At 41.3% G+C, this 27192-nt stretch overlaps 1 protein-coding gene across 2 annotated transcripts in view; it reads left to right on the forward strand.

Moving 5' to 3' along the window:
- The window catches only part of ror1 (receptor tyrosine kinase-like orphan receptor 1), a 154202-nt gene that overhangs the window by 99925 nt on the left and 27085 nt on the right, over nt 1–27192 (forward strand). Inside the window, exons 2-4 of one of the 2 annotated variants that reach the window (XM_049588453.1) lie at nt 2436–2498; nt 12356–12646; nt 12930–12963. In XM_049588453.1, the coding sequence (XP_049444410.1) occupies nt 2436–2498; nt 12356–12646; nt 12930–12963 (388 nt within the window). The remainder of the gene's footprint in view (nt 1–2435; nt 2499–12355; nt 12647–12929; nt 12964–27192) is intronic. The other variant, XM_049588454.1, reaches the window with a different exon arrangement.

Below are 27192 nucleotides of genomic sequence, written 5' to 3' on the forward strand. Positions count from 1 at the left end.
CAGATGAATGTGTGTGTGTTTGTGTGTATACAGTTGTATCAGTGCACCCGCTTGTGTTTTTTGCATGTATCTGAGCCGTTTGCTCATTCATCATGTTTAACTAGCCAAGCCTGCCCCGAGATACACACATACACACACACACTGGGTCAGCCTGAAGAGCACAACTTATTGTACATCTGGGAAAACACATCTGTGTTTGTCAGTTGTCTGGAGTCCAGAGGATCAGCAAAGATAAAACTGTTTCAGGTCCCATCCATGTCAGTCTGCGCGTTTAAGTCCTGCAGGCTTTTTCATTTGTCAGGACTCACCTTATGACCTGTGGCGGTGCACACTGAAGCCCATTTTCTGTTTTCTCTCTCCTGTAATGAAAAGCAGAGGGCTGCTCTGTCGTCAGCTGGTAATAATGCAGCATTAGGTCCACATGGCTCGCTGATGGGCTCCCTGTTATACATTCAAACCTTTGATCTGCACCAGAAAATGTACAATGCTATCACCAGATTTAAGATGGGAAAACTTTTCAGGCAATGTGTACTTGCGTTTGTTGTCTTTTACACTGAAAAGTGTCGGCAACATTGTGATTGTTTAAACTGTGACAACAAATGACTCACATGAAATAGTAGAACCTTTCTGATGTAGTTTTAAATTTAGGGACATACCATAAGCACAGAGGGTCTGGGCTTTCTGACGGTTTCTGTTTGAAGTGAGCCCATTTTACACTGCCTCTTCAAGGTGGGAATTTCACGCCATTATGCCACCTCACTGTTGTGTATAAACGGTGCAATTGCTGAAGGGGGGGGGGGCAGAGTTGTCTCGCCTTTAAGCCTGCAGCAGGGTTAGTAATAGCATCAAATGATGTCTGTGTAAAAAGAACAGCCAGCAGGACGGGATTATGGATAGAACGGGTGTGACGTTTTGATGATGTAGGCTATTATGTGTGCACCCCATTAAGGTAGATTTAAAAAAACAACTGATAGCAGTTAGCAGCTAACTCAAAGAAGAAGAATAGTGGCCAGAAATGTCTGCAAATTTGGAAAAAACTGAGGTTTGGGATCTCCTTACCCTCCGAGCAGAGGACAAGATTAGCCACCATATGACAACACTGTTAAATGACTGATACTGCTATGTCGTTATTATATATGATGCACTGACAATGCATATGGTATATGTCACACTAGAGGCCGAAGGTGTTGATATATTTTACGCCTCTTTTGCTTCTGTGACGCCTACATGCTGTCTAAAATCACACACTAGAGGGGCATAATGCCACCGTTGCTTGATAATGCATAAAAATACAAAGGTGGTATGAAGAATGGACTCCATAGCAGCCCTATAGCACAGTCTCTGGGTAATAAGGGCTATACAGACTCAAAATGGGTCTTGCGCATTTGTTGAGCATTGAACTGGTAATTTGCACACTCAGGCTCAGGCTGAACAATTATTTTCTCCTTTTGCCGCTATACTGCCACACAACCAAGTATTTCATTTTCCAAGTGATGTTTCCATGCATTGTTTTTCCATCCACCTGTTTTTATCCACGTTTTCAATTTGTGCAAAAAAAGAAAAACCCCTTAGTGAAAATGCCAAATATTTGAGAAACTCTTTAAGTATTGCCAAAAAGGTTTTATGTTGGTGTATCAATGAAAGGTCAGTGCGACTAAGTGCAATGGAAACAGTTACAGCGAATAAATGGTGACATCCAGTCATGACATACTATCACTGCAGGCCAAAGCAAGTTCTCTTCATCATCTTTAGATGGCTTTTAACAGGCTTATGTATACACACAGGACTTTTACTAGAACTCTTCCAAGAGCACAGAGCTCTAATATTAGTTGTTCAAAACTCTCTTTTTCCATTGTCCAGTGTGCTCTCCTTTATTTTACATCCTCTGATTTCTTTGCACCTTCTTCTTCTGCAGTGGTATATAGACACCTAATTGGAGAATTAGTGCCATTTATCACTTATCTTCTGCTAATTTTCTAAACATTTGGTTAAAAGTTGAGCTACATTTTGATAGAAACCTGACTTGTGACAATCTGTTTTTCCTATATTTAGTTTGAAGTACTTTTACGGTGTTGAGTTGGAAGAAAATAACTCTGGACAATCGTAATGATTGTTTTTCATTTCCTTGTGTCAGAGAACATTTGCATGATGTTGAACCTTTCCCAGCTTCCCCACTTAGACCCACTAGGCAGCGTTTGATTCTGTGAGCAGTGGTAGGTGATGGCAGCATTTTTTTAAGGTTCAATTTGCAATGAATGGCATCCTGTCACGTTTCCAAGCTCACAGCTTGTCATTTTTTCACTAGCTCTTCCACATTTATTCTAATTGCAGGGTTCATGATCCAACTAGTGAAATAGAATAGGAGGAATAGAAGGTGGCAGGGCCCAACAGTCAGAAACATACTAATAGCCCTCTCCATTTCCTCTTGTTTACAGGGTCTGAGTTTCCCCAAGACCCCAGTGTGATAGCTACCACTTCATGGAACACCTCTAGTGATGGTAAAGACACACATAAACACAAACACACTCTCTCTCACACACACACACAAAGTAGGGCTCAATTTCAATGCATTCTTAACAAACCTCATTCCAGAAAAATACGTTAAAGCTGTGAACACATCTGTTTCAAGCAATACATGATGTGTTCGCAGTGCAATTAACAAGTGGTGTGTTGAGCGGTAACCCCATGTGTGTTGTCTGAAATTACATTCAATGATGTGTTAAAAACTTACACATCCTCTGTGAATGGTCACCTTTAGCAACCCAGACAACACCCATTGTCCCAGCGTAGGCCAATGTAGAGGATAATTGATGGAACGAATTACACATTGATCTACTCAGCATGTGGGAATACAGCCACAGGTGCACTGCATTTCCCTAATTTCCATTGACCTACTTTGAGTTCTCTCTTAGGCAAAATCTAACAGCGGAGCTTCAAAATGTGCTGCTGCTCTCACGACATCTTCTTACACTTTGCTTCATATACAGTATTCATCTGTCAGCCCAACTCCTAAGGCGACCCTCTTATTCCATCGACTTGCTAAGTTTGACTCGGTCAGGCATCCCCATCCCATTTGTGGGTAAATACAGGAAGTCTTAATGTGAAGTTGTAAACCCAGTTGTTTGCAGATGTGCTGCAGGGGCAGATCACAGGACTGAGATTGTAACGGAGCTGTAGTGGCAGAATTTTCGCAAGGCAGATAAAGCACACTACTTGTTTTCTCTTTCAAGCTGAAATGTTTCATTCAAAATGTCTTCTGAAAGAGCCATGGCACTTGTTTTTTACCAATCAGTACTGGTACACACAAAGATGTGACACAAACAGCACTGATCACATACTTGCCTGCATACTTTTAAAATGTGTATCCACTGAAGGGCAGATCGGGACCGAATCATTCCTGGCCGACACCAGAATGATTCTAATAATTATACTGGCATTTAATTTAACTTGATTCATTCAGCCTGATTTTTTTGTTAGCTGATTTCTGTTTGTTACCTTTTCACTACAATTGAGAAAAAGCATGGATTAAGTTGTTATTCTTGGAAATCTTCTTACAAGATCTAGTGCAGCTGCATCAATGACATCATGCTTTTCATCATTTTTGTTGCCACTGGTAGTTCGGTAGCTCGCTAGCTATGTGGGAAGATTTCCTTGTTCTTAATCCAACCTACACAGCTTTGATTGGTCGACTTTTTCTCCAGCTGAGTAAAATAACCATCAAAGATCACCAGATCTCAATACCAGAGGGGGATACTCTATTGTTAACTCTGCCAGACGTAAGCTGGGATGTCACCATGCATTTAGTTGTGTGTGTGTGTGTAGGTGTGTTTAGTCATTTGTCTGCAGCTAATCTCGCAAACTACTGAACCAATCAGCCTAATATTATTAATGTGCACATGTATGACTGTATGCTTAAAGACCTCTCATGGTTGCAGTGATTTACAGTTAAAACCTGTAAAAGCTGTTTCATGGACTGTTTCATACCATCATTGACTGCTGACTCCTCGTTCCTCTTAACCGGCTTGTAGGGGGGCGCAAATTTTTCAGAAATCAGATGATTGCAGGCCACATTTTGGCCTTCGCTCTGGCTCAAAAACTGACATGCATAGGAGGGTTTGGTCTTATTTTGGACCAGAGCATCTGCAGATTAATTCCATACCTGATATTTTATAATCCACTGAACTAAGGCATATTTCGAGATAACTAAGTTGACTCTATTTGTTTTTAAAGCCATCTTGTCTGTAAGGGAGCTGGGAGGGACGATTCCACCACGACAGTGGCACAGTGTTCCAGCTGCCTTGGCTGCTGCCTGGTTTTGGCCGTCCGCTGCACAGTCGTACCATACCATGAGCGTTTCAGGAGCCGATTTTGCTCGATTTTGTTGGTTTTGTTAATACCATTAAAAGTCCAGTTACAAATGGATCAGAAGATCAAATGGATGACATGGATTAAAGTTTCTGACTGTGTTTTAGTTATTAAAAATACGTCTTTCCTCATTATTGAATGATATTTATATTTCACATACAGCTCCTGCTAGCAGAACAACTCAATCTGCTCTGTGCAATGTGCTGCAGCTCCATCAAAAATTGATGATGCATGTATTTTTATTAGCTTCTGGTGTTTCTGAAATGTAGTGTGACACATCTGCTGGAACAACATTGTCTAGAATGGCTGCTAGCAGCCTGGGCATCCGACTGGCAGAGACCTGCACTGTTCTGAATGCACCTTTCTACTGTAGTTACAGTAATAGTAAGATCACAGCAGAAAAAGCAGCGGTAGTATATCTCATATTAATGCTTCTTCATAGCTTTCAGTTGTTCTTGGCATTTGTTGTTTGCTGCTGACTTTGCTTGACATCTTGATATAATGCCCCCACCACTTATGTGCTGTCAGGATGCACATTTTCAGTACTCAATCTATCTTACAAAAATAGTTTTTCTACATGGAAGAGAGAGCAGCCCACTCATGGAACCTGGACTGATGTGCTCAGGATCTCCAGGAGTTTCACAGTCCACTAACGGCATCTACATTTAACAAGCTTGTAGGTAACAAACTTGTCAACAAGTCCATTTTAACATGCACCCTACCTGGTCCAAAACCCCAGGAAAATTGTCTGTGGGATGCAATATGAAGATTAAAATGCCTTTTAAGGCTGCTCGGTTCACCCACACAGGCTTGGCCAGCTAATTCCTTCCCTTCCTCAATCAATAAGGGTTCTTGCCAGTTTAGTAAAATTATTTATTTTGTGGTGAGAATGGTCACGTCTCCTGGAGCTGCGCAGGTTTAGATCAGCAGATCCTGATGGAGGAAGCATTTAAAACTGCTGTTCTTCTGTCAGCACTGCAGGAATAACTGAGTCAGATCCATAAAGTTTTCTGGATATATTCGTAACACCATTGCCCAGAGTTATCAGTCAAATCTGGCCCCCTCTCCTCAGTTTCCCTCGGGCTTTGAGAGATGACGTCCGCCTAATCCCCCACGAAGATAACCTGACTTTGGAAGATCCTCAACATGAGACTGTATTGAACTTGACCTTTATTTTTGCTCTCTCATTTTGTCTGGTTTGTTTAATTCATCTCTTGCAAAGCCGAATCTCTCACAACATCCGCCCCACAGCAGATTCTGTGTACACAAAAACAGACATTGTTAAACACACAGGCAAGAGCGAAGACGGTAGTTTCTGGACATGATTGAGCAGTTTAGGCAAGATAATGATTATGGTGACCAATCAAGGATGTTTAAAAAGTCATAAATACAATGAGGAGTAGTTCCAAACAAATCATAGAGACAGCTTTATTTTTCCACAACAACATGAAATATAAAAACCTACAAAGGCTTGCGCATGTGTTTGCGCGCACCCGTGTGTTCATAGTAGTGTATCTGTGTGTGTGTGTGTGTGTGTGTGTGTGTGTGTCAATTTGAGCTCAGCCCTGTGACTAACATCTGTTTCTTATCTGATGGATGGATGGTGATTGCACCACTTGTTTTGTCTGCAGGCAGGGAATGGTTTTGATTGACCAAGCAGACAGCATTCAGGTAGCGTGGCTCTATCAGTATGCATCAGTAGCAGGAAGTTATCATGCTGAAAGAGGCTCATTATTGGGCTGAAATCAGGGGTGATGATAGTTTACTGAACTCATTTTCCCCGGGGCTTTCTTTCATTCTTCCCTTTTTTTGCTTCATTTTATTCATTTCACTTCCTTCACTTCCTTTCCTCTTTCTTTCTCTTTCTCTTTCTCTGTTGGAGAGGGACCCAACTTTAATGAAATTCACCTTTAGCCGTAGCTGGCATCGCTACAGTCCCAGCTCCTCTGTGTATCTACTGAGTGTGTTTAGTTAGCTGTGCAGCCACTCAGGTTTCTGCGCCTGTGTCTTGCTGAGAGCAGCCTTACTCTCGTGTATATGTAATTGTATGTAGACATACATCCACATATAGAAATACAATGTTGCATGGTGAGATGAAAAGGTATTGTGTAACTTGTCTACTTTGGGACATGGATAGTTTGTGTGCGTTGCGGTTGTGTGGGTGTGCGTGTGTTTACGTTTGTGTGCCTGCGTGTGAGTGTTTGATTGTACAAAGCCACTGCAAGCAAATGCGCACTGATGACAGGGCACCGTTTAGTCGCCTGCCACATTAAAGGGACAGTCCTCAGCAATGGTTTGAGTTTCACAGTACTCCCGGTGCCAAATACCACAACACTCACCACGAGACAATTACATACAGAGCGGCTTTGTTACACAGACATTGGCAGGACATCTTTGTCTTCTTCACCTCTCTTCTCATCGTCTCCTCTTGTCTCCTCTTTCCTTTCTTCTGCTCCCCGCTGCTTCATTGTCAGTTATTATAACAGCTAATGAAGTGTGCAGGCGAACAGCTCCAAAAACCATTTTCTTTTCCATCAACTCAGCTAATGAGACGGTGTTAAAGTGACTCAGTTTGTGTGTGACCTCTTGCCTTTGGCAGAACACACGTGTCTTTTAAGAGCAGGTCTGTTCTCATTTAATAAATAAAGCACTGACTGTTTTTAGATGATACAGTCAGACTTAACAGGGACATTAAAGGGATAGTTCACATCTTTTAAACTGGGGTTGAATGAAGTACTTGTCCATAGTCGGTGTATTGTATACAGTAGATGTCAGTCGGCACGCTCCTTGTTTGGAGAAGCAGGCAGATATCTGACATGGGAGCTAAGCAATGTACTGCTGTGGACAGGTGCAGCAACAAAATGTATTTTAGTTACCTAACAGTTAAGGTGCATGCTATATTTATAATATTTTCACTGCTTTCCAGTAGGGAACTAAAGTCCTTATATTGATTTCTTCAAAGCCAGACTCCATTGAGAAAAACAGTGATTTAACACAGGAGCAGAAAGGGCTGTAGGAAGGAAAGATAAAGCGGTGAAAATATTTTCAATATAGCATACACTTAAACTGTTATAGATTTTTTAGGTGGCTAAAATACATTTTGCTGCTGCCCCCCTCCACCGCTGTACATTCAGGTCAGACTCCAGCCTGCTTCTCCAAACTGGGGGGTGCTGACAGAAGTCTATTGTTTATAATATAGTTACTATGGATACCCCATACGAGCCCACATATATAATTCTGAACTATCCCTTTAAGTCTGTCAAGAGTTGCATCAGCCACGTAGGCGAGATTTGGTCCACTTCATTCATAACAGGCACAGATTCCCAGCCGACCCCTCATGACTTTGTGTTGATAGTTGGGATGTCAAATAAAATGAAAACACACACCCACACAGAAAAGTAAGCATACACAGACACACTCTCACGCACCCTCACTAAGACAAATGTATCACCAGTAGCAATGACCTCAGGTGCTACCAGTGTGTATTCACACACCTCTGCGACTGGTGTCAGCATAGCATATTGAGCATGGATGTTTTTCTTGTGTGTGATTATGAGAGGTGATGACCTGTGACTATGAGGGAGTGTTGCAACACTTTTTCCTATCAGAGCTTCTCTGATCTGAGTCACACATTTCACACACCTGGAGCCAAACTAAAACCATGTATCTTCACACACACACGGAGTGCGGAGTGAGCAAGAAATATATGTTTAAAAAAAAAAATCAATATCCCTTCACATTTTGTAGCAAGAAAGAAATATATTTTTTGATATACCAGAAGTGCTACCTTATAGTTCAAGAAAATTTGTCCTGCCAACAGACTTATAAAACCCTGCGAGAACTCAATTAAAGGTCTGAAAATCATTGTTATCAAGTATAAAACAAGGATTTCTGGATTCCTGAACAGATTAAGACTCCAGATTTACAGTATATTTGTTCACTGAACACTAATGACAGGCCGTTTCACACTTAAAGAAATGGGACATTTTCATTTTCCAAGGACTTTGAGTTGGTTACTGTCACAAAATCTGTGTAAAACAGCACAGCAGAATAAAGTTTAATCGGGGAATATTGTTACGTAACAGTTTAATGCTTGATACAAAGGGAACACAGTCATGTCTTCTATCTCAGTGCTTGTACAGTTGCCTCATGACATCTAAAGTGATTACAAATGATAACAGTCTAGACTCAACAGATTAAACTGAGCCTCACACACATTGTACATTTTATTAGTGCTTTTGCGTTCCCTTCTGTTGGAACATGCTTCTGAGTTAATAATCATATGAGAGCTGAGTGACCTGGCTATCAATTAGCTACAACCCATTACACCACCTATTACATTTTATCAGATTTTGCCTTGATAATCTAATTACAAGGCTTGCTCGAGAGAGGACACAGGAGCCTGTGTCAGTATATTAAATGTTCTTTAAGTGTGTGTATTTCTGGGTAGATACTCTGCAAAAGAGTAATAATATAAGAGTAATACACACTCCTCAAAGTGAGATATGTTTTTTTATGTCTGGAATTGTAGCACATACATGGGCAAGAATTTAATGTTTGTTCTGATACAGTTCCAATGGTTTATTGATATCATTTTATTATTAACTTCAGCATTGACCTCCTGGACTTTTTTTTTTTTTTGGCTGCTGCACTGTAATGTCAAGAGCCAGGACAGTACAAATAAGGGAGACTCTTGTGTATGTGGAGAAAGGAGGACAGATAAAAAGTGGGTGAGAAGAGAGTGGTGCTGGTGGTGGTGGTACGGTCAATGGTGGGAGTCTCCTCATATTGTCACACACTTGTTAGTACCACATTGCTGTGTTAAGCCTGGGGCTTTGGGGAGGACAGTGTGAGTGTGTATGTTGTGCACTCCAGTAGAGATTTTAGTACACACACACACACACACACACACACACACACACACACACAGAGGCTGTATGCCAAGACAAATGTGCCCACTTCTCTTCTTCACAAACACATCTTAGGCCCTCATTTTACACACCTCGTGACAATATGTTAGCTACAGGCGTCAGATTAGCTGCACATACAACCACAAGGGTTGCTATGGTGCCAATGAGTGCTAAGTAAGGGCACTGGCATGCTCCAGCCAAAGTGCTTGTCTGATTGTCTGAGACCCTCTTCCCACACTCCTTTCGTACATTGGTATTATGGAGGCTGCATCCAACCACGGACAATCAGAAATTCACACAAACTTCATTGATCGGCTTTGTGTTGGTGAGAAGGTGATATTCATGCTGTGATTTTTTTCATTACTCTTTTGCAAATGAGTGCAACACCAGGACCCTCCCAAACCTGCTAGGGAGTCATCTTAGACTAAATCAAACTTTGTTGTAGATGCAGCTTAAGGGCCTTTCTTTGTTCCAAATCTGGCCTCTCAGGCAGCACTTACACCCATGGTTTCTTGACCTGAGAGTAATATATGCCTGACAGGCTGAATTCAGGGCGTGAAAGCTACCTGTTAACACATAGCTTTATACCAACTATAACAGGACTGAAGCTGAATTAAAATTTCCTCTTACCAGAACTATTACATACCTTAATCATGATTTTCGTAGGCCCTGATCACACAGAAAGCGTTTCAGCAGCTGGAGGCAGCTTTTTCTAATTGTTTTAAATGGGAATGAAGCTTTTTGGTTGCGTATTTTGCGCATACCTTGGGTTTCTGCGCTCTAGGCGCCTGGCGTTTTTGCCTGAGTGATCTGATCTGAAGATGAAAAAACTTCAACTCAGAACAGAAAAGTGCCCCACGTCATCTCAGCTTTTTTTCCATTGTCTAATCAGATGATTTAAAAGGCAAGCCATCTGTGGTGGTCATGCCATCAAGTTAACAGTTGGTATACAGTGGAAGAGAAGCTGGTGGTAGCAGATGCTGGATACCCAGAGCTATACGGCCCAGTGACAGACAGCATGTTGTCAAACTGCCCCCCAAGTCATCCTAAAACATGACTGTAAACAGCCATCATCGAGGCGAAGCTCCTCGACCAACTGGTGGTGCTCCCCATGATCCACCCTCTTTTTTAGGGTCTCATGTACCCACACAGATCTCTGTTTCACCGTGCCCAGCTAACTATTTGCTGACAGCCTCTCACCCTCAACCAGAGCTACAGCAAGTACCCTCTGCCTCAACATTTTAGTTACTAGTTACTAATTACTGTGAAGAAATAAATTTAATAAATTCATCTCAGATTAATTACATAGCAAGGTTAAGATAAGGAGGTGATGGCATGGTTGCCTGCCAACAATAAAAAGCCACAGCAGGCTTTTTTTTTTACTAGCAGCATTTAATTTAAAGTGCAGTGTGCCTTGTGTTTTACAACCTGCAGTAAGCTTTCTGTGTGATCGGGGTTTTTGCGTTCTCTTAACATGTTTTTTCTGCTGACTTGCAATCTTTTAATCAGAGGATAAACAGATATATTAGCAGAGAGCAAGACAGGGTGCGGCTTTGGAAAAGACAGCAGTGCCCTCGTTAGAAAGCGAGAGCTGGCTACTGTGAAATGTTTCTGCTAGAGTTAAGTTTAAATCTTTCAACAACTTTACCTGGGTGATCATTTGATTTGATCAGACATGTGTCTCAAAAAAACAAATCAGTATTTTGATTTGCGAAAAAATTTAAAGGTTAAGTGTGTAAGATTTAGAGGGATTTAGTGGCATCTAGTGGTGAGGATTGCAGACTGCAACCCGCTGAAACTTCTACTGGTTGGAATTCTGTCAGTGTTTATTCTTTAGGAGGTTTTTACCAGGAGCTGAATTATCTGCAGAAGTCTCCTCCTCTCCAACACAAATGGACTCGGTGATTTAAACCTGTAAAATCACTGAATAAAGCCGTTTCCTGTTAAAAATAAAAACCGTTATGGAGGAGCTGCCAACTACAGTGACCGCAACATGGTGATCTCTGTAGACGAGGACCCACTCCTTATGTAGATATAAATGGCTCATTCTAAGGTAATAAAAACATAATGTTTCTTATTTTCTGGTGATTAAAAAAAAAACATACTTATTATATTATATGTAGTTTCTGCACGTATATGCCCCCACACACTGAACCTTTAGATGTGTCTAGTGCAGTAAAACCTGATTAATTTGCATGCGATAGTAAAGATGTAAATGAGTGGATGTTCTTGCATATGTAAGCGTGTGCCTCTATTTTTACTTCTGAGCGTCTCTATTCACACAAATTGAAGTTTGTCTGACTAGTATTTGAGATTCCCCTGTATGTGTTTTTCCTCCTTTGTTTGTTTTGGCCGGTACGTGTAACCAGGAGCATTTCTGCATACCTAAGATGGGTTTTGGGGTCGGGACGAACTTTCCAGAAGTTTTTCATGACATTAACACCAATGTTTTTCCTGCACATTAAACTCTTAGGTGGCCCTCAAGATTGTTTTTTTCCTGACCACCTTGAGGAAGAATGTGGTTCTGGAGATAATCATGCAAAAATGTTTTGCTTTGTCTTTTCCAACACCGTCTGAGCTCATTACAGTGGGTTCTGACAGCTTCATGTTCACCCCTTAAGGTTGTTTCCTTCAAAGCTTTCACGCACAACACAGGTGATGTTGCTTCATAAGCTCATACATAAGTCGGGGAAAACCCTCTGGCATCATACAGCTATGATGAAAAGTGAAATTAGGTGTCACTACAGTGGCAGCCACGAAATAACTTGCAAAACCAGGCTATGAATATGTGTGTGTTGAAACACAGTTGTTTTACCACTATTTTTTTTATATAGCAGCATGTGTTTTTTTATATCTTGCTCTGATGTAGTACAGAAAGTGTCTTTTATTTATATTGTAGTTCTTGGCCGTGTCTGATACAGTGTTTTCCCTCCTTTTGTCTTTTTCTCTCTCAATCATCTCTCTCCTGACGTTTCCTCTCACTTGGCCACTTTTATATATTTTCTTTTCCTTCCTCTCCTCTTTCCTTATCTCCCTTGTATTCATTCCTCTCATCTCTCCTCTGCTTCTATGTCTTCCAGGGCCCTTCTTCATCCGTCTGGAAGCTCCCATGAACAACATCACCACCTCTCTGGGACAAACAGCTGAGCTTTTATGCCGTGTGTCCGGCAACCCACCGCCCACTGTGCGCTGGCTAAAGAACGACGCCCCTGTTGTGCAGGAGCCAAGACGGGTCTCATACCGGTCCACACCTTACGGATCGCGCCTCCGCATCCGCAACCTGGACACTACTGACACGGGCTACTTCCAGTGCACGGCCACCAACACCCAGGGCACTGTGTCCACAACGGGCGTGCTGTTTGTCAAATTTGGTAAGGGGAGTTGAGTGGCGACAGTAGCATCTGCCAAGCATTTGAAACCTTACTGGCATGCAGATGTCACAACGAAGAAGCTTTATGACGAGTGTTTTACGCACGTACTGTGACAAACAAAGACATTTTTTCCAACTCATCTTTTCCTACTGGAGATCTGGCTTCTCTCAGCAACACTCTTCTCCGCTGATTCTCGCTTGTAGCTGGCAGCTTATGCAGAGAAAAATCTGGGAGCAATATTGTTTATCCTGTTGTAAAAAAATCCCCTTGTCTTCTTTTCCAGATCCACTCCCTACACCTCTGCCAGGAAGGCCAACGTAAGTCGCTTTTCCTCTATCCATTTTTCTCTCTGTCAGTCTGTTCATGCTGTACTTTACCATAATGTAATGCAGAGGACGGTTTCTCAAGAATGTTTTCTGACATGTGGCTCGCAAATGCTCACATTTTACAAATTATTTTCACTTTCAGGTAGATTTGCAAGTCCAACAGAGCTCTTACATGCGACGATTCAAGGTTTTTTTGTTTTGTTTTGTCTAATGTAAAGTGTCAAAATCACAGCGTGCCGTTTGCAGATTTGGTGATGCAACCCTGAATCATTTAGAGGAAGAGAAGGAGATAAGCTAATTTGATTTGCTATCTATACTGATAATCATAATTGGGCTTGTTTCCAGTGTGTCCATAATAGCAGCAAATTTCATTACAGACAATATGAACTTCTTTACTTGACACACAAAGACGAAGTTACAGTTCGGTAAATTGATTAAAGAGCATGTAACGTTTCCAGTGTTTGCTGACATACTGTCTGCTGTGGGAAACCTGGAAAATACAGCATTGTTTTTCTACTATATACTGCTCCTTGCAAAGAGCCACTCCAAAAACTACTCTGCAGCATATTCATTGAGCAATCACTCACATCGTAACAAGGCTTGGTCTGTAATTTTCCATTTTATTGGTGCAGGTCTCAGTGTGGCTTAATGAATATTTAATATGAGCCTTTATTAAATCCCAAATGTCTGATGCTCTGCGCTGCTGTTTCTGCACAACCATCACAACTCACATGGTTCACATTTGAATACGGACTGTGTACACTCAGCCGTGGGCAACAGTTGGGAATGTGGACCATGTGGACTCTGTTGGGTGGGAACAGCACTGTTCACCAATCACAAAGCAGATGCTGACATCTGTAAAACACTATACAGCATCTACAACAGGTCTGTATGCACGCTGATCCTCGTAGTGTTTGAGAAACTGGGTTAATTTGCTTTCAGCCAACTCTGTTGAGAAAACAGGACGTAACTCGACATGTTAACAAATTCAAAACCTGTGCCATTCATTTAATTTCAGGGTAATAATGAGACATTCATCTGCTTTCAGCGCTATAATGAAGTTACTATAATTAAGAGTGAATGTCTTGTGTCTACTAGAGAGTTAAGTTGATTAACTGAGGTCTCCCTAAAATATTGCTGCCCGAAATGAGCAGTATAGAAAATTGACACACATCTGTCTCTGTGGTTTCTTGTTATATAACCTTTTATAGTCACATAATAAGCTGCCAGCTGTCTGAATGTACAGCAGAACTAACCACAGTCCTAATCTCTTAACATGACCATGCACATCAAGTTAAATAGCACAGAGAGTAGCAAATAAAACCAAACGATACAAAATAATAAAGAAAAAGTATCAACAAATACATTCCACTAAAACATTTTCATGTTCTTGGCAAGAGCAACACTGCTGCCCGAATCAAAATTTTGTTTGAGTCTGGCGAGCTTCTTCTGCTTTGTTTTGACGTCTCCCCAGTGTTGTGGGATAAAGCTCTAAGAACTTTCTCAGTTCGTTTGATTCTCTCAGGATCAAAGGAGTTAAGCTGGATGATTTTCCCCAGTGACATTATGGCAAGGCTCGCTGCCATGTTCCATGCGGCGTTCTGCGAATCAAAACTGCTGGCACCAAGTGGATATCAGACACTTACTAAATCCACTCGCACACTGAGGCGACTGCATGCACATACGCACACGTGTGAGCGTGTACGCGTGCTCCGTTTCAGACATCTGTTTTTACCATTCCTTTGTTTACATGTTTTGATTGTGTTTTTGTTTTTTTTTCCGTGCAGCTTGTTTCATAGATGAGACAGTTGGCTTACAAAGGAATCACAGTTTTCTCAAGGGAGTTATAAATAAAGAGGAAAAATCAAAGAGGCTGGCCTAAAATAAAAAAAAAAAAAAAACACTGGAAATAAACTAAAATGGAAAAATGAATGTAGATTTAAAAAATGGGAGGATGTGATTTTGGCTAAATTACATGTTGACATAAGACATTATCTGGATGACATTGCTAATCCAATTTCTCCCATTGGAGGAATGATTTTGCAGCAATCCAGTAAAAGTTAAGTGATTAAATTTTTAAATCTCCCAGACTCCTTTTAACAACCCCCTCTGGACATTTTGAAGTATGTATACTTTCATAAAGTATGTGCACAAATATAAGTTGGTGGAATTGTCGTTTTTCTAGTGAAAAAAAAAATCTTCTTGTATCTTTTTTTAGGACTTACAGATGTTTTCTGCTCTTACTTCATGATCATGATGCAAGGGGCTTTATGCAACGTTCAGAGCGTTTGAATATTCTGGATGCAATTCTCAACATAAAGGTGGCTGAGCAGACAGCTAACAGCTAAAGCTGCTAATTCCATAAACAGTGCTAAACACCAGCAACAGTGCTGACTGAGCTAACAGTGTTAACCAAGGGTAACACAGGGTTGGTGCTACGCTTCCAAGACAGTGCCATCCGAATATTAGTGGCAACTACCTTGTGCTTTGTTCACACTACCAGGAACTAAGCAAAAGGCTAAAAGTCATTTTCAATGGATGTCAGTAACATGAAGCTACAAACTGACACCCGACATTTGTCGCTGCTGATGGGGCGTGATGCACTACAAATCAAAGATGAGCTGACCGCAACTTTTTTCAATGCTCCTATGATGCAGTAAAGCATCAACCAGTCTAGCTGTTGTACTGTGTTACTTAGCTTAGTTAGCTGATGCTATGCTAGCTTTGTTAGCATTGCAGTGCTCAACCAAATACAAACTTTAGATGATGTTCAATTAAGGTGCCTTATGGCAAGTAGTAGACACACACAAGCCAGTGAAGACGTTACTACATTAATGAGAGCTTGAGCTGCACTTTATCTTTGACTCAGCAATAATGTAGCTAGTCATGCTGTTGTTTTGTCGCTTGTTGTGTAAGAACAGCATTATGAGCACAGTGCAAAGTGGCAGTGATGAGCTAGCCATTGGGATACAGGCATGCACTAACATACACACACAGCAGGACCGGCTTACCACAACAAACCACAGAAAAGCTCGGATTACAACACACACAGAAGGAGTGTGACTTCATTCTCTGCTCAGGACGCCGTTACTCCACTATATCCTTCCACAGCAAATAGCAGTTAACTGCTAAATAATGTATAGATTGCTTTAAAGGCTCATGGTTATGTTCATGATGATAATGTCACGATGATGATGAATATTTGGCAAATGTCTTATGAGATGCTCCAGCTGAGTCAATCCCACAGAAGCTTGTTGTCTCATTTTTAGCACTGCTTTAATTTAATCATTTGAAAGGTTGACGCTCATTGACGTACAGCTTCAGCATGCTAAACTTTACACTATGCAGCTTTGAATAAATTAAGTTCTCCTTGTGGTTTTTTTCTCTGCCAACTTGTAAAGGAAAGTGTTCAGTATGCGATCTTGCGTCTCATTAGTCATTACAGCCTCCATTTAAACAGACAGGGGCGTCCTTTGACAGCAGCTGAGCTGCAGTGGTGGTGGGCTGATCATCACTGCTGCTCATCATTAGTGCCACGGCTGACTTATTAGCTGTAAAGTATGGTGGCAGGCCGTCAAGAAGACAGGGTCACCTAATGATGACACGTAATGACCTGGAGGCGCTTACCTCATGCCACAGCTGTTAAAACGTCAAACTTCTGCTCTTCGCCTCAAAGTTTTCGGGAAGACATCTGGTCCAGGCACTTGTCAGTTTAAGTGAAATATACTTTTTTGTACCTCCCACTCTCTCCAATCATCTCTGTGTTCAGCGTGGTGTTACAGAGAGCTCAGTGACTTCCGTTTTCTTGGGATGGGTTTGCCACAAATATTACTCACAAATTTGGGGGAAAATTTCTCGCCACCCACCTTGTTGAACCTGAACATAACATGAACTTCATGTCCTCAGTGTTGTCTTTGCTTCGGTCTGTGCTCTGATTTCCATTCCCTCTACGCTGGGCTTAAGTATACACTCTGTGGTGTGCGGGACATTACAGTGTGTGTGTGTGTGTGTGTGTGTGTGTGTGTGTTCGTATATATCCTCAGGGGCTGGGTTTTTGAGAGAAGCCACAGGCAAACTCGGAGGTTTCAACTACGATTTAGGCAGCTTGTGTCCAGTGTGGCCGCTTAAGACCAGAGCAGAAAACTACAGCAGGAGACAGGGAACAGGAGACAGGAGGATGAGGACAGGAGAAATGGTGGAAAGTTTGATGCGTGGACTTTTCCTTAAGCACAGGCATTTTTAGATATCCAGAGCTTCAAGTCATTCAAGACAAGTTTATCAGTAAAATCTCAAGTCGGTAAAGGCAAGTTTTGAGTTTTCATAAGCATATTGCAAGTTAGGATGAACATCTTTCAGGTCTCTGGATGCTGACTGTGGAAATGACAGATGAAGTTTCCTTTTAAAGCATTTGCTGGTGTTTTATGACTCAATAAATTCAATTCAATTCAGTTTAAGAATTTAATGTGGTTATGCAGGGCCTGTCTGTTGCTGTCTTTTTATTCATTTATTTATTTATTTATTGCTCCAGGATTTTGCACAGTCAGAACCTGAAGACTTAAGACTATGAAACAAAAAAATCATGTTTTAATTTAAGGAATAGTTTGACATTTATTCACGTTTTTGCCAAGAGTTAAATGAGAAGATCTGGCGCCAGCAGCCGGTTAGCTTTGCTCAGACTGAAGACTATAAACAGGGGGAAACAGCTACTGTATCCTGTCTCTGTTCCAAGGTAACAAAATGCATATACCAGTGCCTCTTAAGTTTACTATTTAACACATTATACCCCATTTATTTCATCCATATAAAAAAAAAACACACAAAAAAATGACACTCCCTGTGCTCTCTTCCTCTCTATTCCTTTTATATGCAGTCTCACAGCAGTCCAAGTCAAGCTGCAAGGCCTCATTTTTGTGACTTGAGTGGGTCTGACTCAAGTCACAGTTTAGAGTCTAATATCTAATAACTTTATATAACTAATATTTAATTAACTTTCTAATTCTTAATTTATCAATATGCCACCAGTTATCATTCACAAAGAGAAAGACCAGTGAATCTCCTCAACACTGCCCATGCTCCTCCTCTTCATTCTCCTCCCTCCGCTCTCCCCTTCCCTTCCTCCCCTCCTTGGAGATGTTTTAATAGAGCCAGAATAAACACAGGGTGAGGGGAAAAAGTCTCGCCTGCCAAAATTAGACCCCCAACTTTCCCCGTCGCGCTCTTTCTCTCTCTGTACGCTGCCACACTTCCTTCATTTGCAGGAAAAAAAGATGGAGACGGCGGGAGAGTGAAGGGAGTGAAAGAAAAACAGTGTTAGCAGGGTAGGAGGAGGATGGTACCATTAACACTCGGGGGCTGCATGTTGTTCTTTGATTCCTGGGTTCTTGCGGGGTCGGCGGCGTTCAGGTGTGATTAGCTGTGTGACTGGAGGTTTGGCTGTACGCTGGGATCAGAGTTAATAAGTCCTTACTGAGGTCTGCGTGCAAACTGCAAACACGCTAACAGAGCAGGCTGAAACAGTCCATGATGCAATTACACGCTCTTTTTTTAGAGCCCTTTTTCTACTAAATGAATCCATAGGATTAATTTAATCTTCATCACTCACGTTAGGCAGCTGAAATTTAAATGACTTTAATATTTCTTACAGGAATGTTTTGTCTTTCTGTCTGTTGGAGCCATTTGAATGAACACATTATCAAAGAAAACGAACAGTTTTGCAAACCAAAGACATACAGCATCGACTAATCAGCATTCAAGTAAGTATTAGTCATGATAACTTAACTAAGCACTTGAGTGGTGTATTGTACACAATGTTAGTTCTGAGCGGTTCTTTGGTGTTAAGGTGTCATATAGTACCGCTGCCACAAGAACTTTTTAACCCCCTGTATGTACCATACAGGACCAGTAGAGAACTTGTCAAACCCCTGTGTTGTTCTTTAGAGATTCTCTCCTGGTTCTAGTTTAGTTTAGCTTTTGGTTGAAAGAATAAAAACACTATAATAAGACAGCCTGCAAAGACTGTATTTTCAGAGGATAACATATTGAAACATATTATCTTTTTGCCCCCATGCACACGCAGATATTCCAGGTTTAAAAAGGTGGGGCGTCAGTGGCTTAGTGGATAGAGCAGGCGTTCCATGTACAGTACAAGTCTGTTGCTGCAGCGGCCCAGGTTTGAGTCAAGTCTGTGGCGCTTTGCTGCATGTCCATACCCCTCTCTCTCTCTCCCCCTTCACGCTTAACTGTCCTATCTAAAGGCAAAAATGCCCCAAAGCCAACATTTTGTTAAAAAAAAGATAAATAATAAGTAGTATCTAAAGTTAAAGTTTCATTTAGAAGCACATTGACTCATCTATGGTATTATATGTCATCATTCAAGTGCCCCCGGGCTCAAAAGTGTAAAAACAATGGCATTTCTAATGGTTCTACATGGCAGTATTTGATATAGGCGCAGTATAGCACCTTTAACAGATGGGTGCCATATAGCACCAAAACAGGTCTCCCTATGATTATGAATGTTTATTGGTACTGTTCAGCACCATTTTTGTTTAAAAAAAATTGAGTAAAAGAATGTGTGATGTGATCACACAGAAAATTGTCCCCCGACTTTGTGTTTCCCCTTACTTCTCAGGAGCTTTAGTGACTTTAAGCCCATTGTTTTGGTTTTACAGCTCAACTTTACTGCTTTGGTTCCATCTGCTCCCATAGTGCCATTTTAGGTCACAATAAAAAAGCTGTGATAAACCCACCGTATACACTTTTCTTGGCACCAAATGGCAGACAGACGCAGCAACTAGCTGGTGAACATAGTGGAGCATTCAACAGCTACCATCAGGGGTGATTGGAGACCAGCAGCAGCGCTACAAGGAGAGTGAACATTAGACTTGCATTTAACAGGTGGCCATAAACACGCCTCTGAATGAACACTGAACACTGAAAAAATCTGTTTGGTTGGTGCAGGTTTAACTTCATTATTTCACAATTTTACAAAAAAATCTCAGCTGCTTTTATATTTCGTAAAACGTTCTTGTTGCCTACATATTTTTAATCCGACAGCAGTGGTAAACAGACTTCACGCAACGCTGCCGCTGATCTCAGAATCTCTGTCTGTGCTTATAATAGAGGGGTTTTCTCCCTGTTTGAAAAGATTAATACAACTACACCCTGGCTGTCAAAGCTGTTTAAATTTCTCAAAACTTTCCCCCCTTTTCTCTCAGCACTGGCAAGAAAAGCAATTACAAAAATAGCTGCTTTTTTTCCCCTTTCTTCCCTTTCCCTCCACCGTGCCTCTCCACTCTCTCCTCTGGTCCCATCGCACTGAAGAATAAAGAGGACAGGTTTAACAAAGACCAGATTGACTCTGCACTGTGTTTCTCTGGCTTCTTTTTTGTCTATGCGCCGACCTTTCTCCCGCTTGCTTATCTTCAATCTTCCTGTCATTTGCTTCGACATGTTCCCCTTTTTTAAAGAAACTGATGATTGACAGTATTTGATGGAAGTCGTGCTCTGCTGTTCGTCTCTTCATTATTCTCCTTTGAACATGAAAGGACCTTATTTAAATGATATTTTACGTTCATATGTCGCACCAAACCACTGTTGACAGTAAATTCAACGTTCGCACATGCCTGAAAGTGCTGCTGAGTTAGATTTATATATGTTTATGTCTGTGTGTATAGCTACATCAGCGATACAGTAAGACCTTGATTTACTTTGTGTAAGTTTGTAATTAATATGTCAGATGAGATCTTGTTTGGGTGTAAATTGACGAATCACAGTGGTTACTCTAATCAGGCATGTTTAACCGTAATACAGTATAAACACACAAGCAACTTGTGTGTGTGTGTGTGTGTGTGTGTGTGTGTGTGTGTGTGTGGCTCTATAATTAGCCACCTGTCAACACACTGGATTAAATTGACCTGGGAGCTGACGTGACAAAGACCCGTGAGGCCCGTGCTGCCATCCAGCAATTCAATTATACAGTCACAGCATCAAAGAGTTAAAAATGAAGCAGTAATTTGACTTTGAATTGACAGGACTGTAGCTCGTGTGTCTCACCCACAGCGACGCACAGGTTGATTGACAAATGAGTTTAAGGAAGTAGTCTCCAAAATGTGTAATGACTTGAAGATGTCACTCTGCAATGATCTTGACGCTTGCTCGGGCCTGCTCAAAAGTATTAGACACTGAAATGTTTGTTTACAGTAATCCTTACAGATTTATTGATACCCCGAAAGCCCTTTTCTCTTCTCCTCTCTGTTCGGCAGCAGCTGTTGTGAAAGGCTTGTACTTATCATGTCTGAATGATTAGCATCTGATTTATTAAGACGTCAGGTAATTACACAAGAGTTGCCTCTGAGGGCCTTCTAGGTGTGTTCAGCGAGCGTAGGAGGATGAAAGGATGCCGTCAAGGGGTGTTATCTGGTAAACATCAGCAAAGCATCCAAAATCCTTTTTAATGAAGTAACAACATGTCAAAGCATTAACTTAAGCTGCAATTAAGCTCTTAGCTGAGATAATTATTTAGGGAATCTGTTGCACATATTTTGCTCTCAGCTATATCCTCTCAGGGTCTAGACAGACAGGCAAACCAGCAGGCTGACTGATCTAACTGTGTGGCATAAAGAGCTACAAGTCACTGCAAGCTAAATGAAATCAATTTAGGGTGATTACCACAGTGCATTAGCTGCTTAATGAATATAACGTTTGTGTTTAATGAGCACACGAGCACAACTCCCAGCATGAACAATATCACTAATTGTCAGATGTTGTGATCGTACATTAATATTTACTTTTTTTATATTCAGTGCAGCGTCCCTGAGGTCTTCTTTGTGGTGCCTTCATTTTTTATCCGCTGTCTTCCAGTAAAATACAGCATAGCTTAGTTAGCAACTTAGCTTTCCAACCACAACCCTTTTGATATACCTGCACAATTTAATCAGCTACGATAGACACACAGGAAAACTGACTGCTTTCGACTGCTTTTGATGTGTCCCACCGCCACATTTTCTTCACTGATTCGCGGTCAAACAGCTCTCTGAAGGCTCTGACAGATGCAAAAAACGCAGAAAGTCAAACCTGTTGTGAAAATTATAATGATGGACGAACGTTTCGGACTCAGTGTGCAAACATGATTGACACAACATGAGAACATATTTGTTTTTAGACATGTGACAATTTCAGACAAAGAAAACAGACGCAGTGTGCAAAGGCCTTTACCCTTAAAAAATAATCTGAATCTTAATTCTGACATTGTTCTCTAAATAGTTGTTGAATAAATAATAAATATAGCAACTTGTTCTCAACCCTCAATTTTGGGTTTAGCAACTTCTGGTCAAGTCTGCCATCACCTATTGATGGTTTAAACCCTGCACACTTCCAGTTTAAAACCTGCCCATCCCAAGTTTGGTTACGGATACAGATAATTTAGATGGCTGAACAGACACAGATTCAGATAATGGTGTATCAGCTCATCCTTACTCTCTTCAGCCAACAGCTAGTTTTCTTAGCTTAGCACAAAGACAGGGAGACAGTGAGCATGACTCTGTGTGAACCTCTCTGTGTGAACCTTTCTGGAATCTGCCCAACCAGCACCTCTGAAGGTCACTAATTAACAAATTGTATTGTTTAATCTGTACTAAAACTGAAATGTGAAAACAACAAGCTGCTGGTTGCCTGGCAACCTCACAGTGACAGTTAAGGGGCGATCACACAGAATTGAGACACTAGAGACGCGGACACTTCAAAGACGTTTGAAACGCTGGAAGCACTTATTCAATGCGCGCTAGCTACTGGCGTCTGATGCTCGTCTAAAAAGAAGCGTCTAAAAAGACGCCGGAAAAACACCCATCTAAAAAGACGCTTGAACACCGGTCAGATGCGCCATATCATAGGAAAACAATGGTTTTACTGGTGTCACGTTTCTAGTGTTTCATCTCGGTGTGATCGCTCCCTAAGACTTCAAGAAGTCACTGCACCCGACCAAGGAATGGTCTTCGTAAAACTGTAAATCAGCTTCTTTTAAGGTGCTTGTAGACTTAGTTACTTTTTGGCGCAGCCAGGCTAGCTGATTCTACCTGTTTTCGGTCTTTATGCTAAGCTAAGCTAAACTAACCATCTGATGACTGTAGCTTCATATTTAGCATACAGCTATGAGTGTGGCATCAATCTTTATATATAACTATATCTAACCCTAATCCCTAACCCTAACTCTCAGCAAGAAAGCTAATTTGTATTTCCTAATTTCCTAAGATGTTGAACTGTTGTTTTAAATGCATAACGTTAACACTGATAACATCTGAAATGGCAAACTGCAATATCGTGTTGGGGTGTCCTTCGCTATAGAATCTAAAATAAAGCACAAAAGTTTAATGTAGTGCTGTATGTCCTGCTCAAGAACACTTTAGCAAGAGCAATATGAATGTTTAAATGCAGGTACACCACTTATAAACATATCTCCCCTCTCATTCTGCCACCATGCAGCCCTCAGTATTGTGCCTGACTCACAATCATGTCAGTTGAGTCATATTTGGCTGTTCAGTAAAATGATACAACTATTTCCTGCTTTTTTTCAATGTAGAGTTTGAGAGTTTGACCCCAGTTTCAGTGGGATATTCAGTGTGACATGTATGTAATATAGTAAACAAGCCAGTTGCCTACGACATAGCACTCACGATTATCATGACCTGGATGACTGAGAATCTTCACCAACAAGAAGGCAGAACAAAACGTTATCTCGGAGCTTGACCAGGTCAAGCTTCTTCTCCTCTGGGCACCTGCATTTGTGTCTGCAGCTGTCTGTACTGAACTGCAGTGTGAAAGCAAAGAATGCTAACTCCACAACTATATCTGGGGACCAAAGCGTCCCCAGAAGTACACTGCATAATGACTGTCATAAAAGAAAAAAAAATGCCCAACTTGAAAGAATCTCAGTCGACTAAGGGGTTTTCCGACTGATGATTGAAATGTCCGACTTCCAGGGGGCAGCCCTTTACACTATGTGTTGTTCTTGGTCACAATAGACACTTAACTCAGTCTGTGAACTTGTGTGCGCCGTATTGAGAAACTTAGGATTTTGGTTTCACTTCTCCTCACCTCAGTGCCAGTGTCAACACTGCTGTGGTTCTCAGATGCTGGCCAGGATTGATGATGATTTGCTCTGCACCACAAGCATCGCACCCATTCAGACTGAGGGGATGACAGGCCCACTCAATTTTTGGATGCACTAGTCCTCTGCCACATACTGATCCACTTCAGTACTCCACATCAGACCAACGCAGGGGGTTTTGCTAAACTTGTTTCAATTTGGGATCCGGTTAAAGAAAACATGTATTTCACTCTGGAACTCTCTCAGACACTATTCAGACCTGCCAACAACAGGCTCTGTACCAATGGAGCTTTCTCAACCCATAGTTTAACCAAGAGCAATAACTGTTGCAGTATTCCCAAACTGCCTAGTAGTCCTGTTGACTGCCAAACATGGAAAATGGATTAAGATTTCTTGGCAAAAGGTAAAAAGGGCATTCTGTCAATGTTTTACATTTACTGATACACAAGTAAAAACAAAGACGGCCTACTGAGACTTTGCTCACCTCTGTCCTCTGTTCCTTTGCATGTCCGGAGTAGACTGGGGCTTTTTTTCCCCCTTCTGTCTCAGAGAGATTTTACCCACACGCAGTCACACATATGCACACTCGCAGTTCAACATTAAACACAAAGAACTGCACACGCAGTTACTCTCACAAACCCTATCTCTCTCACACGTGTTTAGTTAAGCCCTCAGTGGGTCTTAATTGCCGTCTTGTTGTGGATTCTTTTTAGCGCAGTGCTGATTGATTGGGGATCAGGGCCCTAATATGGCTCATCGGGGACAGGCCCTTTGACATGGCCCGGTCCCAGGGCGCTGGCGTTGTTTGAAACCAGAGATCCCACCGCAGCCCCCTTCCACAAGCCTGGATGCCTCTCTGCTAAATGCTGCCCAGGTCAGGGGCTGCACACACACACAGGCAGACACATGTGCACACACACACACACACATATGTGGGGACTGTAATGATGTGTAGCCAGCTTTAACCATTAAAGCAATTTACATTATTAGACGTTAGTATGAGCGTAAGTCTGTCTTTACACCCTTGACTGCACATGGCAAGTTTCATCACAACTCATTATGAACAAGGCTTTCACACTCAGCTTGGACAGGGCCCACTTCCTGTTTCCTGTTTCCCAGAATCCCTTGTGTCTGTCTGTTGGTGATCCTGTAAGCAGGTCTGGTCAAGGTCAGGTCTGGTAAGAAAGTGTGTGCGTGTGTATGTGTGTTTTTGTGAATCACCGTTTCTCCCTGAGGGTTACAAGGCCTAGATGGGGTTTGTGGGGTTTCCCTGAACTTTGCCCTAAACCTCCCATGAACACACACACACACACACACTCCTACATAGAAAAAGAACACACACATACGTGCAGACAAGTATGCACAGAAAGTGGTCTTTCTTTTCTCGTAGTGGAGATGTTGGAGAGTGTGAGAGAAACAGAGGGAGGCACAGTGTACCTAGTGTGTTCGTAGGTATAAATAGAGGCTTTTGTACCCTGCGTGTCTGAGCCAGGGGATATTTAACAATTTGTAGAGCTTAAAAGGATCAGTTCAGTTTGATGTTGAGACTGTTGATAATGGCCTACCAAATTACACAAATACAGTACGACTAGCTGACATGTTGGGTTGCGATAAAGCATAAAGCATGTCGGTAATCTAAATTTAGCTTCCACCTTTTCCTCAGAGAAAGATTTTACCAGCAGGTAGGAATGCACTGATTCATTGGCCGAACACTGGTATCGGTTGATATTTGCCTTGTTGACTGCCACTGGCCTATCAGCAAATGAGATGATGCTCACCCATGGCAGTGGCCGATGTTTTTCCCTTTGTGTCGCATCAATTTTGTCCAGGCTAAAAAGCAGGGCGCGAAAGTAACAGCGTCCCATCATCCTTGGTATAATAGAAAACGTGTCGAGACAAACAGAGATCTTAACCTGGACACCATCACAATGAATTTAATTTGTGCTCAAAGGTAGTGTAATGAAGGACTGGATGACTTCAAAATAGTTCCGTTATGTTTATGTCCTCCTGAGGCCCTCATCTGAGGACATCACATTTTGGGTTTACTTGACCTTATACTTCATTCTACTAGTCTTCGTTTGTAGATGCTTTTTTGTGCCATGTAGCGGTAGTAAGAGCACAAGAGCCGATCCCGACACGAAAGTTGATAAGTTCCAAAACCCAATCACATTGTATGTTTGAAACTTGTCTATTTATGATTAATGATGTTTGTAGTTTGATAGGGCAACACATTTGACCACTTACAGCAACAGTAACAAGCTAAGACACTGTTAATTAGGAAGTACTCATTTGAAGATATTGGGATTTTATTGTTGTCTCGTTTGAGGACATTGGGACTCAATTATCGTTGGCAATGTTTAGTTTTTTATACTTATTGGGTCCTATTGATCCCAAATAGCTAGGAGAAATTAAAAATGCATACCAAACAACAGTTTGAGTCTCAGAAGGGTATGATGAAAATTTCTTTGTTTGCCTGGCACAAAAGGGGAAATAAACACTGGCAACGGCCCAGAATTTCACAATCAATGCATCCCTACTGGCAAGACATTTGGATTTCAAGTTCAAAACTCTAGTCTGGTCAAATGAAGACTGATGTGATACTTAATTGTAAAGATTAAGCAATACAATTGGGATAAACATTGATATTATCATATAAACAGACTCACAGCAACATAAAAATGAATGAAATTGAAATAATAGTCAATCAGGAGTAAAAACTAAAGAAGTTAGAAGTTCTTTGGATGTATAAAACCATTCCTCAATTACCCTGCAAGTCATATTCCTGTAGTCCATAAGGGTCCTCAGATCAAGAGAATCAAAAGAGTTTTTCATTAACATTAATCCAAGTTGTGAGAATTGTTTTAACATGATAAAGTGATGTTGTGTCGGTATATGCCGGATGCGGTAACTGTAACTCTCACTCTCTGGTGTGCTGTCCATTGGAGTCGTATCAAATTAATGATTCATAATTGATATATCATCTGAAGCCTAATTCTATACAAGTAATATTCATACTGGTTTAAATAAACAATTTGATTGTATTCCCCATCTTTGCTGAGCAACAGATTTGTGTGAAAGTAATTTAAGGCCTGTCTCATATAGGCGCCTGTCCCAAAAAT

Source organism: Epinephelus fuscoguttatus, linkage group LG10 (genome assembly GCF_011397635.1).
Source record: "Epinephelus fuscoguttatus linkage group LG10, E.fuscoguttatus.final_Chr_v1".
In the NCBI taxonomy this organism is placed as follows: Eukaryota; Metazoa; Chordata; class Actinopteri; order Perciformes; family Serranidae; genus Epinephelus; species Epinephelus fuscoguttatus.